Consider the following 13,856-nt stretch of genomic DNA (forward strand, 5'->3'; position numbering starts at 1 on the left):
GCTTTGTAACATCAATCTCTTTGTTCGGGTCTCTTGCACATGTTTCTTATGAAGGGAAACCTTACTGTGAACCTTTTGTTCATTTTTCTTTTTTTCTTTCTTTTCATTCTTATAAATAAACTTTTTTTTTTTTGCAAAAGGGAGCTATGTGCATTTTGCTTGTGCCGAATGATCTCCAATTTGATGTCGTTGTTTGTTGGTTTTAGTACCCACCTGGAGTAGAAATCAACAAAGACAACTGCAATAGTTAAACTGAAACAAAGTATATATCTATGAATACAGTCTTTGTAAGCTCAGTGCTAATGTAAAACCGAACATTACAATGGAGTCCATTATCTTTCTAAAATCTTTCGGATCCAACCAAATAATGTTGCCTACAGTTTGAAGATAACATTCCACTTGGTTCATCCTCTACCGCCACCACCATTTAGCCATTTAGGGTTCATATGACTGTCAGCAATGTTGCAATGGGGTCGCAATTCCATTACAACCTTGATTTTTGCACTTGGTCATAGAACTGCAGAATTATGCTGATTACGCGTGGCAGCCAGTTGTATAGCCCCCTAGAAAGTGGGTCCACTACAACCTTTATTTGTTTTAAGAAGCATTATCATAATTTAACTAATATATACATATCCATATATATTAGTGACATTTATTACATTTTGACTAATATATTTATGCCATGACATTGTATTTTGGTGGTGATTTTGTGTTTCAAGAGTGTTGTTATTGGCCTTCGAGTGTGTATTCATAATTTAATAGATCGATTTGAAACAACTATAAGCCCCTTGATTTTTTTGTCATACTCTTCTATTAGTTAATCCCTATATTATGAATAAATTATAAAATTTGATCAAGTTTATTTTTTTGAATTTTGATATATCGAGTCTAATCCGAAACGATTACGAGAAAATATGAATAAATTATAAGGATGTAAAACAATCAAACTAAAAAATAATAATCAAATTTATAACTTAAACATAATACAAAAATTATGGTATAATTTTACTTGATATATTTAATTATTACCGCTTGAATCAACATAAAAAATTTAAAACTAAAAATATATAACTAAAAATGATCATTTAGCTCAGTTGGTAGAGCACAAGGTTCTTAACCTTAAGGTCGTGGGATCGAGTCTCACGGAAAGCATTTCATAATTTGGAGGTCTCTCACGGAAGTTGGGGACATCTTACTATCCTAACTCCCCCTTACCCATTACGTATGAGAATAAGGGTTAGCTAATTTATATAACTAAAAATAACCAAATTTAGAAAATAAAATGCGACATGTCAATTTAGTACCTAAAACAATACATGCGGTTCGAGCGTTGACAGGGATATGAGCGTGCATAATTAATTGGTTTTAGATTGTTTGAATAAATAATGTATTGTATTTATCAATATGTATAAAAAAGTATTTGATCGCATTGGGTATAAAACATCCAAATGAAGAGGCCCTTCCTTTATATTTAAACGAAGGCCCAGTCGCAGATTGAAAATTTTTGAGCTCCATTGGTATGGGTATGGGTATGGGTATGGGTGGAAGGCATATGCCATAGAGATTACGCGGTCCCTATTCTATAAACTTTGCGTTGAGCGAAGACTAGTAAAGCAAACACGCACTCTCAAAACCGCAATTGATTTGCAATGGCAGATGTTTCAGTCAAAAGACCCATCATTACTCAAGTCATCTTCGACATGGACGGTCTCTTACTTGGTAATTCCACTCCCTGCATTCGCTCTTTTCTTTCCATATTATTTTTCTCTGACGAAGAGATCGCAGTCTGGTATAGGGGATGAGTTTTAGTTATCTGGATCTCAATCCCAGATGTTTTGGATGTCAGTTCTCATAGATGATTACATGGATGAACTGAGCTAAGCTTTTGGTTTAAATTAACTACAGGAAGTGAGGAACTAAATTTAACCAAGTTTTAGATTTTTCTGTCCGATCTGATATTTTGTTTCCATCTCATCCTTTTCAATTCCCGTGTAAAAAATGAATGAGGCCGTGTTATTATAATTATTATATAACATTTCATCTTATTGGAAGAGGCGTGGCCGAATATCAGGGCAGTTAAAGAAATGTGGTTCCTTCTACTCTGTAGTAGCTATTTAGGCTCAATACTTGATTACTGAAAATGTTTTAATCTTTATTCTGTCATGTACTGTGATTTATCCAAGTATTTTCCCCCCAAGCAAGGCACAAGAAACTGCTAATTTAGTCCAATGCATCAGATGCTAAACCATTACTTCTCTTTACTTTGACATTATGTCAGATTTGTGCAATCATTTCTCACAGTTAGGTTTTATGGTTTTGTTATACTTTTGATCTATGACTTGTCATTCATATGCAATCCCTTTCGTTTTATTTGATTATTATCTGTTTCACCTTATGTTCACTGTTTCTTAAGGTTTTGTGGGAGTTGCACTCACATCTACATATTGTACAATTAAATGTTTTGGTATAGAAAAACTTTTCTAGAACGAACTTAGCATCTGATCAAGTGTCTGCTACTGTCTTCTGCAGACACAGAGAAGTTCTACACTGAAGTCCAGGAAAAGATTCTTTCTAGATTTAATAAAACTTTTGATTGGTCTCTCAAGGCAAAAATGATGGGGATGAAAGCAATAGAAGCAGCTCGTGTCTTTGTTGAAGAGACTGGGATCAGTGATTCTCTTTCAGCCGAGGATTTCCTTGTAGAAAGAGAGTCAATGCTACAAAGTTTGTTTCCAACTAGTGAGCTCATGCCAGGTTTTATTTCCCCGAACATTTATCCATAAATTATCGATCAACAACTTTTCTATTTAACTTATTATTATTTGGAGGAGATAATAATTAATCCAAAGGCACATTTCCATTGGCCTTTTTAATTGTATTCTGAGAGACACATTATTTCCTTATCTTCAATGCAATGATTTTGCTCTAATGATTATGTAGCAGTCACGGTTATGTATCATAATTCAACTTTCGTATGAGTTAAAATTCCAATAGGCGATTCTTTTATTCACTTTAATTGATGTCAGGGCGATATTTCTTATCAAAGTAATTTAAAAATGGTTTGTTATTTTTTTCATGTAGAAACCATTTTTAATTTAAGGAAATTAGAAAAATATTTCTTAAATATTGTGTGTGTGTGTGTGTGTTTTTTTTTTTAATTTTCTCTCAAGTGAAATGAAAGTTTAAAAAAACTTATAAGAAACTGAATATGGGACCCTTGCACACAATTTTCATGTTAGTTATGGTTGTCTTAAACAGCTTAATTAAGCATCGCCATGATTTCTGATTCCTTTTCTAAAAAAAAGGACTTTTTGAGCCATAAAGCTATGTCCAAGGATTCACTTTTTGTTGTTGTTGTTGCCAAATTTACCAGACCATTTTTTATATAATTTATATAAAACTTTGAAATATAAATTATATGCTATAAAGGAGATTTAATCAATAGCTAGTAGCACATGGTGCAAAATGGAGGAAAGAAATTCTATTATTCTCACACAAAGATAACTTAGAATTTAGTTTTAAGGATTCTACTTGTGAGAATCAGTCATGTTTGAAGCCGCCATTCTACTTTTAGCAATGAAATTTTATTAATATTTGAAGTCTTGTAAAAGAAAAGTGATTTGATGATTGTTATTGTATGAAACTGTGCGCCAAAAGGGGAAGGTGTAGCAATAGGCTTAGTTTGTAGATTATTATTATTTTCTTTTTCTTATATTTTGCAACTGAATTAAGTAATAAATTGTTGTAAATTCCTATTCCAGGGGCTAGCCGTTTGATTGAAAATTTACATGCAAAAGGAGTACCAATTTGCTTGGCAACTGGGTAAGCAATTGTTATTTCCCTTCTTATTCCCTTTAATTTCTTTACCCAAAACTTAACATGGAGCTTATACACAAGTGTGAATGAACTTTGAGTTCCTTAATGAAATTGTTTAAACTATTGAAGTGCCATGCAAGCATCATTTACAAGATGTATTTTGCAGAAGCCACAGGCGGCACTTTGAGCTAAAAACACAAAGACATGGTGAGCTTTTTAAACTCATGCATCATATTGTTCTTGGTGATGATCCAGAAGTTAAAAAAGGGAAGCCAGCACCTGATGTATTCTTAGCTGCCGCTAGAAGGTTTGAGGTATGATATCAATCCATGTTCTCTTAATGTACTTGACAATGCTAACTTGTGGTTGGACATGCATAAAGATTATTTTCTTGGTGTTTTAGTTATATGAGAAGTAAAGCAAAGTAAGAAATAATCATATGAAAATGACTTTTGGTGAACATAGTACCCTTTGCTTGTTTGAATTTGATAGAACTAACACACACAGAGAAAGACAATTCGAGATCATTTGGAATTTAATATTCACCATTAATGAACATAAGTGTCATATTCAAAAACAACAAAGGGCTGCCTAGTGCATGCAGTTCATGAATTACAGAATCTAGGGACTGTCTGTTTTTTTAGCACTACCATGCTTTCCTAGGAGTTTATTTCTTTAGCTTGAACCTATGACAAATTGCAAATGGAGCTTATTTTCCTAGGCTGACCTCATTTCAGAAATTGATTGAAAAATCTTAATGTTCACAAGAATCACAACTTTTGAAGAAACTAAAATAGTGCTTAATAAAATGATATAAGTGGCAGTTTTTATTCTCTTACTTTATTCTATTGCTAGAGGTATTTTCCAGTTCCTTTCAAATTCGAGTTATCCCCAGTTTTCTCAATGCAAACATGCTGAATTGTCTTGTTTCAGTGGCGACCTTTCTATGTTGCCTTTGAAACGGTCCAAGATCAAGTTATATAAAAACTGATGGATAAATTGTGTATTAACAGGCTGTGCCTATAGATTCCAAGAAAATTCTTGTGTTTGAAGATGCACCTGCAGGAGCTCAAGCTGCCAAAAATGCTGGGATGTAAGTAAACTTGTTTTTTTTATTGATTAACTAATACAATTGATTACCGTAGATTTAATGCTCTAAGTTTTACTTTTTGTATTCTCAATTTGATTAGTTCTGTTATTTTTATGCTGTTTGGGTTAATTTCATATAAAATAACCTCTTTATTCTATAAGTCTCAAAATTCTTGATGGCCTTTGATAGTTGAACTTTTGGCCTACGGAATAGATGACAGGCCTTTGGCATGCTAGGATCAGGACTCCTTTTTTCCTTTTATGGTGGAGACGATGGCATTAAATGTTTGCTTAATTCCATTGGTTCTATAAAGCGGTAAAAGGAAGGGTTATCTGTTCTATCACAAAACTCAGTGATATCTATCTAAGTTCGGAATGATGCATGATGTGCTGATTAATTCCTTAATGGTTGATGTATGGCTTACTATTCTTGTAGCATATCAACAGGATCATGATACTAGTAAGGAGGCAGAACTGTTAATACCAAATGGAGCTTAAACTCGTGGCACGAAATTTCTCTTTAAAGAATGCATTGATAAGGTTCTATATAGCTTTGTCAGTTTTAGCAATACCGGGTATTTGATCTTTGGATCAAATTCCAGGGTTAAGATTCTATATTGGGGAGATTATCTGTACATTTCAACCTTTTGTAGATATTCTTTAGCTTTATAATACTAGTGGTTAATGAGTTGGGACATCATTGTAATGTTCCCCTGGTTTTAGAAATGCGACATACTTGTATATGTGATGTAGTTTTAGTTTGTATAGGAACATGTCAGTCATCTAACACCATTAGCCTTTTTTTGGCTTCTGATGAGGCTTGAAGTTCCTGTCATTGCTCTTGACAATGGGTTGATATGTTCGTCTGTTTGCAAAGCATTTAGTTCGTTTCTTTTGAGGTCAAGACATATCCCTAATTTAACTGATCCTTTAGCTTTTAGACTTCTATAGCTTGCTTAGCTTTCCATCGAATTCCCTCGTATTAATGTTTTTTTTTTCTGTGACACACTGTAGGAATGTGGTAATGGTTCCAGATCCAAGACTGGACAGCTCCCACCACGCTATAGCAGACCAAGTTCTGAGCTCCTTATTGGATTTCAACCCAAGTGAGTGGGGTTTGCCTGCCTTTGAAAATGCATAAACCTTAAACTCCAGCACCTAATTGAAAGGGGTTTGAACCCTAAACCGATCAGATTTCACACCTTGATCATTGTCTGGTTTAAGACATTATTTATATGCTTATGAGCTTACAACGCTTTAGACGTTAATCTCTGGACTATTACGAATTGTTTTCCTTCCATTTATGGTTTATAATAGAAAAGGGTTAACAAGCAAGTGTTTTGCTTTTCGGGAAAAGATGAGAACGTACTCCTTGCAAATGGAAGGTGCATGTCTTGCTCTATAATTTTAGATTTAAGACCCGTCACAACGGATTATATATATTTTCTCCAGATAAAATTAAAAGGAAATAATTATTATGTTGGAAATTTTATAATTTCACAAATAAAATATATAACATTTTTTATTTTTAAAATATCAATTAAAATATAATACAAATTTTGAATTCATTTATAAAGAAAAACTTCAAAAACTTTTAGAAATTTTAGTAAATAATTATTTATTATAGTTTTAGATCTAATTATTTGGTCAAATATAAAATGACGTGAAGAAAATTAAATTGAATTTGATTATTGTTAATCCGAAAGAATGACAAGCACAAACCTTGCCTGCCAAAGCGTTATGGGTGATGACAGTGACAATAAAAAACGTGAGGCAAACATGGGAAGAGGTGATCTACCATAAACGTGTTTCACTGCTCGTTCTTCACAACAACCGATCACACTTCAGGTTCAGGTCACGAGCTCATGGTTATTTCTCTATCATTTGTTATTTTTATTTATCTTTTGCTGTCAACTCTCTTACTGTTTCAATCAAAATATGATATTTTACTGATGTTAATTGTTTTCATTTGGATGTCATATTATCCTTTCATCATTAAATATCTTGTTATTTGAAGATTTATAAGTTTTACATAATCAATCAAAATATATATTTTGAAAATCTCACCATTTAAAAATATAAATAACAATATCCTATCAACCAGAGCCTTTTAATTTTACAAGATTAAGGACTGAACGTATACTTTTAATTAGTTATTGTTTTCTAGAACAATTTATCTATTAACTTTAAACCATTGATTAAATTAATATTACAAATTTATTAGATATCAATTCAGTTTTAAAAAATATTAAAATTATATTTTAAATTATAACATTATTATTTTTATGTTATGTCCAACTCGAGATATGGGTAAAATTTAACAGAACGTCTTTCTATTAATGCTAAGGGCGGTGGTGAATGAAACATTGAGTTGAGGATTACGATTCCAAACTTCAAAATTACCTACCAAATAACATTTAGGGTCATCAACACCACTTTGCTAGGTCATTTGAACCGACCTGCCGGATCTTTCCTTACGACACTCCAATACCACTACTATACTCCCGGTTACATTATGTCTTTTAGATAAAAATATTACATCGTACAAAATTTTTCAACACTTCAAAAAAGAATTACATCACTTCTTTAACTTTGATGCACAATAAATTGAATTCCCACCCACCCATTCAACCCCACATATGGTAATACCCTTCTCACCACTTTCTTCCCTCCAAACAATATGACTTTCTATAATGTTTTTTTTGGGGGCTATTTTCATAGTAATCATCACCATACATCACGTAGATACCTGCCGCTCATTTGCAGATTTTTCACCATGCTCTCGGCCTTTGAGCTGTCTAGTGATCCCTGCAATGAAATACGCAACAAAGTTGGTCCACCCACTTCGGAAAACAACAAACTCAATATCTTAATTCTTCCAATCAATATTAAAGAGGGAACCAACCACCAAGGATTGACAGAGGGAGGTGTTGATGCCGTCGCACCTCTGACAATATCAAATTCTCATATAGTTTTTAAGTATTTTCTATTGATGATCTAATTTCGCACCCCTAAATTTGTAATATAACTTGTTAAGTTCACACCCCTAACATAAAACCTTGCGTCTATCCACCCCATGAATGTGACATTTTTCTACTTGAGAAAGCAAAATATTCCGAGCTTTGGAATATAAAATAACGAAAGGGCAGGCTGGCACTCACATATTAGCAGTTATATGTATGTATAATCGCAGATAAATGTACAACAAACACACCTGCTCTTGCATAATAGTGTGTAGAGTTCGATGGACATCTCTGGCCATGCCCTTGGCATCACCACACACATATAGGTAACCTCCCTGTGAAATCATGTTCCAGATGTCTGAGGCCTGCAAAGAAGGGGACACGTGTTTCAGAGCATCAAATGAAAATAATGGTAGGAGAACTGAACCGTACAACTAGTCAAAATAAACAATTTCGGCAAGCTTCTAACCCACAATTTGTGGTATGTGAATATGTCCAGTACCTTCTCCATCATTTTATGTTGCACATATTCCTTGGTAGGTCCCTCACGTGAAAAGGCAACCACAAGCTCAGAAAGTGCACTACTGTTCACAAAGTTGTTGAGTTCATCTTCATAAATGTAATCCTGAAAGCAAATGTTGAATTAAACTTCCTAGTTTAGACTACAAATGTATCCCTAAACCCACTGGAGATATAAAACTAATCATAGGACTGGAAACTGCTTGACTTACCATTTGCCGGTTTCTACAACCAAAGAACAATACGGATGGACCCAGTTCTGCGCCAGCTTCTTTTAGGGCAAGTCTTTCCTGAAAAAGAAAAAAAGAAGAGATAATTAGTTTATAAAATTTGCCCAAACATGATGAACCTTGAAAATATGACAAAACCTACCTGAAGGAATCCCCTGAAAGGAGCCAATCCAGTACCAGGGCCAATCATAATAATGGGCACCTTAGTATCTGAAGGAAGTTTAAAGTTTGATTGCCTGACAAAAATGGGTGCCCAGCTGCAGTCCTGGATTTTCTCCAAGGGCACAGCATTCTGTATTTTAAGGAAAGAAATTTTGCATTATTAGACTAGAGAAAATAACGGATGCAAATGGGGTATCAATCAGGAAGCAGATATCATTTTTCTCCTGAAAATAACTTAAAACTTTGAGCCTTCCTGACTGTGCATAAATGAGTACCAGAAATATTAGGAGTACCTTCATCCAAGTTGAACAAACTCCTTGGTGAATACGACCTGTTGGCGTTTTCTCATAAACCAATGCACAAGTTACATGAATCCTAGAAGGTGCCATCCTGAAGCATGATTATGGAAGGTTAATATGTGCATGTATATTAAAAATATTAGAATTAGAATAAGACATAAAAATGGAGAGACTAGAAGGACGCTAATGCTGGAAATGCTACAAAAAACAATGCTGAATTTGATAACTCCGTCATGATCTTATCATGATGTGTCATTTTCTTCAAGAGGTAAACTACTACACGCAACTGATCTGGAGATGAGATTCATCACCCCAAAATGGAGCCAAATAACACAATAGAATTTTTCTCTTGCAAGGCCAAAGACACAGAAGATAAGATAAATAATATTACCTTGGTGAGGATGAGATTGAATAATATCTAGGCTGCAACCTTGGAGCAACAGCTGCAAAGAAAACACCAAGTGGAGGCCTGGTTGAAGGAAATTCAGCCATGACCTCAAGGAGGCTTCTCTGGTTTGCAACAATCCATTGTGCATATTCATCCTGTGTAATAAGAGGCCGGATGTATCGGTATACAAATAAGCAGAAAAATAGGGTAACAATAGTTATATAAATTCATTCCTCTTACCTTTCCAGAAGGCGATGCAAGATGTCTTAGTCGATCGGCCTCAGTTGAATCAGAGGCATGAGCAGCCAAAGCAAGCAAGGCAGACTGGAAGTGGAATTCATTAAAGAATTAGCGTTTTTATTCACAGAGAGAAGACCGTTATTATGTTTATCAATAAAATAATTAGTCTAACCTTTTTTGGCGAGCTCAAAAGATCAGCATTTCGTGCCAGTGCAGTTCTCAGAGTACAAGGTGGGAAAGGAGGAGGCAAAGAGCTTCCACCAAGTGACGTACCATCCTCTTTATCAGTATGAATAGAGAAATAAGTGTCTGGTGATAAACCCAATAAACTCAATGCTTCATCTACAACTTCATCAAGGTTCTCACAGTAAACACCAACGTGATCCCCAGTTTCATATCTGAAAAGGAAGACAATTATGAGAAGACAGTTCACTATGATGTTAAAAAAGAAAAGTTAAAGCTAGCTGCACTCAGCATCTAGTATTAGAAAATGAGGATAACAGGGGGGAGGTGGCATTATAGCAACACCAAAAAATTCCAATCCAGTAGCCGAAGACTCAAGAAAGCAACTTACGAAAGTCCGGTGCCAGCAATGTCAAATTCAAGGTGAGTGCAAGAACGATCAGATGCAGGAGTATGAAGCTCCTTCCTCACAGGCACATTAGACCTTCACGTTATGGTGGGAAAAGGTCAGAATTATCAAAGAATCATATAAAAAAAATGGGACATCCGGAAAAAAATATTCTAGCATACCTGCATGGATGTTGAGCATCATAAAAAGCATGACCATTTGCATTACTCCACTTCTTCTCCTCAAGGGGTGCATCTACAGGATCGTAAAATACAACACGGTATTCCAAAACAGCAGCAGTGTATGGGGTAGAACCAGTTGTCACATCATCTTCATCACGTAGAAGCTGATCTAACTCGGGCCATACTAATTCACGCCTAGAAAAGCAAGATAGTCCAATAAATGATAAAAGGGAAAAAAAAACTGAACAACCTTCTGATTCAAAACAGTGCTGAAGTTCTTAGTACCATGCTGTAAAGTCATCTTCCATGCACTGGTCATCGTCTCCCAGACCCAAAGGAACTATGCGCTTTGCTCCTGCAAATATCATATGAGGAATGTCAGCGAATAGGGGACAGATTTGGTGAAAACAAGATGAAGATGAATATGAAGCAAACTAAATAACAACCCAACTAAATACATGTACATTATTGCAATTTACTGAATTAAATAATATTTATGATATTTTAACTCCAAAATCCATTTGAGCAAGCAATGCACACTCCGATAAGCATTATCATAGTTCAAGTAAAAACAAAATATTTAGCAAACATCAACACATTCTTCATATAAGAAGCCATTAAGACAAAAAGTAATACAATTAAAAAACCGAACTCATTTATATAAGCAGGGGGAAGATAGAAGGAAAAAAACAAGTATACCCTGATCAATAAGGATCTCATCAACCACCTTTGCAACCTTGTTAAAATGTTCATACTGTTTGTTACCAAGGCCGAAAACTCCATACTTCAAGTTCTGAAGCCATTCTCCCCTCTCTTTTCCCTAAATACCAAACCACGCATTTCAATAATAGCTAATTAGAAAAATCTCTATATAACAGCAAATTATCACAATTTGCTAATATCAAACAAACAAATATGGTGTTTGACTAATTACAATTAAAATTTACCTCAGTGAACCATTTATAGAACCTAGCTGCATTATCTGTCGGCTCCCCATCTCCATAACTACAATATCAACAAATTAACCATATCATCAGAACAAAATTCCCAATCAATATACAAATACAAAAGGTACTAATATAATTAGCAATATATATACGTGTGTGTGATTCGAAATAACTCACGTGGCTAAGAAGAAGAAAGCCAAGCTCTCTTTCTTCATTTTCTCCTCGTATTCATCATCATCCGCCGCATAATCATCCTATTTGTAGTACAAAAAAAAATCAACGGTTAAAACCACCGATTCAATTTCGAATCCATAACAGAAAAGTCGAACTCAGACTTACCAAATCTACAATTTTAAAAGTTGCCTTTTCATACCGTGCTTTTGCCTCCTCGGCTAGAGCCTGAGTATTGAAAAAATATATATTAAGAAAATAAATGATCAAGAAAAATAAGTAAGAGAATTTAAAAAGGGAATGAATATATATATAACGTGGAACCTTGGCGAAGCCTTCGGCTGTGCCGGTTTGAGTACCGAAGAAGATGGTGACTTTCTTCTTGCCATCATCGACTTCGAGATCGGGTTCTTTAAGGATCAAAGGCTTAGGAGGGTTAAGTTGTTTAGGTTTTTGAGAAGCGGATCTACGCCAGACAAAAAAGACGACGCAGCCGATGAGCACAGCGATGGAGGTAGTTAAAATCATAACGAACTCTCTGTTCTCGAATAGAATGGTGGCTACCTCAGCAGCAGAATCGGAGGAAGCGTTGGAAGGGTCCATATTGCCTTTAATTATGTCCGACATGAGATCCAGAGGCGAAACTTTCAAGGAATCGGAAGAAGAAGAAGACGATGAATCCATTTGATTTGAGAACAGAGCAAGTGCAAAAATGCACAAGAATCGACGTGGGACAGACAACTTCTCTCGGTTTCTTGAAATGAAAAGAAAATATGGAGTTCGGTGGTAGTTGAGAGAGTTGCGATGTGAAAGAGAATTGTTTGAGGGGTTAAACTTAAAAAGGGGAGAGGCAAGACTCAGAAATTGAGCATTTAGAAAATGGAGGGAGTGACGGTAGCTAGCGCCAACACAACACCGCCTACCAAACCAGATCAGTCAAACCCACCTAACACCTATGTTAACCATGGTTAAATTTTAAATTGATTTTTTATTAACAAATTTTTTTTATTAAAAAAAAACACTATTATTCGGCTTTTAAGCCTTCATTGGACAATGATATCCTTTTCGATTCACAAAATCCAATCACTCGGATCCCATTCCCTTTCATTTTTGGAATAGAAAATTCCAGAATATAATAACAAATAAGGTAAATTATAAGTTCAGTATCTCAACTATCACTTTAGTTCTATTTTGATCAACAACAACAACAACAAAACCCTATTCCCATATGCAATTGGATAATGGGGAGGTAGGTTAGTAGGTTGCCCCCAACACCAGGATGAGAGTAATTTCCGTGGAAGACCTCCGACAGTCAAAAAAATTAAAAATAAAGATAAAATATCATGCATGTATAAATAAATAAATAAATAAATAAATACATAGTTGAACAGTCTTTATATGTAGTCATTTATATGCGCGTCTGTAATAGGAAGTAATTCCTGCAAATAAATATTATTCACCCACCGTTAAAAAATTAACAATGATATTAACGTATCACTTTGAGATAATATCATATAATCATTTGATTTTTTTTAAAATAAAGTCATGTCAACAATTTTATTAATTTTAATGATAGAATATTAGGTATGATTTGAAATAAAATAATGATGTTAAGTGATCAAAACAGAATAGACTACTAATTGGAGTACCAAATTTGTAGATTATCCTACAAAGTAAGAGTAAAGTTTGTGGAATGGGTAGCACTGGCAGGCACCGGTTTTTTTTTTTTTTTGGCTGCCTGAATTTCTTTTGTTTATTTATTATTTTTGCTTGGGCGTGCTTGATTTCACTTTCTTATGTTTGACGGACTCCCTCAGCCTGGAGTTCCCCATGTGTTCTGCAGACCGTATACAGGTAACGTGTTTATATATTTGTAGATAAATTATTAGATTGGATCGATTTATCACATCATCAGTGATTTTAGTTATTTATTTATTTCAAAATAATTTTTGAATAATTATCTATTTCTTATTTATATGTAAAGATTTAACTCAGAAGAAAATAAGTTTGATGGATCTTATTGGTTGATATTAAAGGTGACGCGGTGAGTCGAGTTTATCTAATAATGTTTCATGTTTTTTTTATCTATTTTAATAGGGTAAACTTATACAAGGTCACTTATATTCGAGTAAATTTTTATTTTTATCACTGAAGTTTCAAAAGTTATAAATTAGTCATTCATTCTTGATTTGTAACAAAATAATCCCTCGACATCAGCATCTGTTAGTGGGGTGACTCAAAGCTGATGCGACTGTTAACCGACTAATCTGGCATTG

General features: G+C 34.4%; 2 protein-coding genes across 2 annotated transcripts; one reads left to right on the plus strand and one right to left on the minus strand.

The window, feature by feature from the left end:
• Positions 1-1,607: 1,607 nt before the first annotated feature.
• LOC120157016 ((DL)-glycerol-3-phosphatase 2-like) lies at positions 1,608-6,317 on the plus strand. Its single transcript, XM_039168278.1, has 6 exons — positions 1,608-1,722; positions 2,533-2,757; positions 3,765-3,825; positions 3,986-4,133; positions 4,833-4,912; positions 5,923-6,317. The coding sequence occupies exons 1-6, from the start codon at positions 1,653-1,655 to the stop codon at positions 6,047-6,049; spliced, it is 711 nt and encodes a 236-aa protein (XP_039024209.1). The 5' UTR covers positions 1,608-1,652; the 3' UTR covers positions 6,050-6,317.
• A 1,303-nt stretch (positions 6,318-7,620) lies between these two features.
• Positions 7,621-12,349, minus strand: LOC120157014 (NADPH--cytochrome P450 reductase 1-like). The gene is made up of 17 exons (XM_039168276.1): positions 11,905-12,349; positions 11,749-11,808; positions 11,587-11,663; positions 11,410-11,467; positions 11,162-11,282; positions 10,748-10,817; positions 10,463-10,657; positions 10,284-10,376; positions 9,882-10,107; positions 9,710-9,793; positions 9,473-9,624; positions 9,076-9,172; positions 8,763-8,912; positions 8,603-8,680; positions 8,374-8,496; positions 8,123-8,236; positions 7,621-7,716 (listed from the first exon to the last, which is right to left on the minus strand). Exons 1-17 carry the CDS (start codon positions 12,262-12,264, stop codon positions 7,636-7,638), a joined length of 2,139 nt encoding a protein of 712 aa, XP_039024207.1. The 5' UTR covers positions 12,265-12,349; the 3' UTR covers positions 7,621-7,635.
• Between the last annotated feature and the right edge of the window lie 1,507 nt (positions 12,350-13,856).

Source organism: Hibiscus syriacus, unplaced genomic scaffold (assembly GCF_006381635.1).
Source record: "Hibiscus syriacus cultivar Baekdansim isolate YM2019G1 unplaced genomic scaffold, ASM638163v2 tig00111238_pilon, whole genome shotgun sequence".
Classification (NCBI taxonomy): Eukaryota; Viridiplantae; Streptophyta; class Magnoliopsida; order Malvales; family Malvaceae; genus Hibiscus; species Hibiscus syriacus.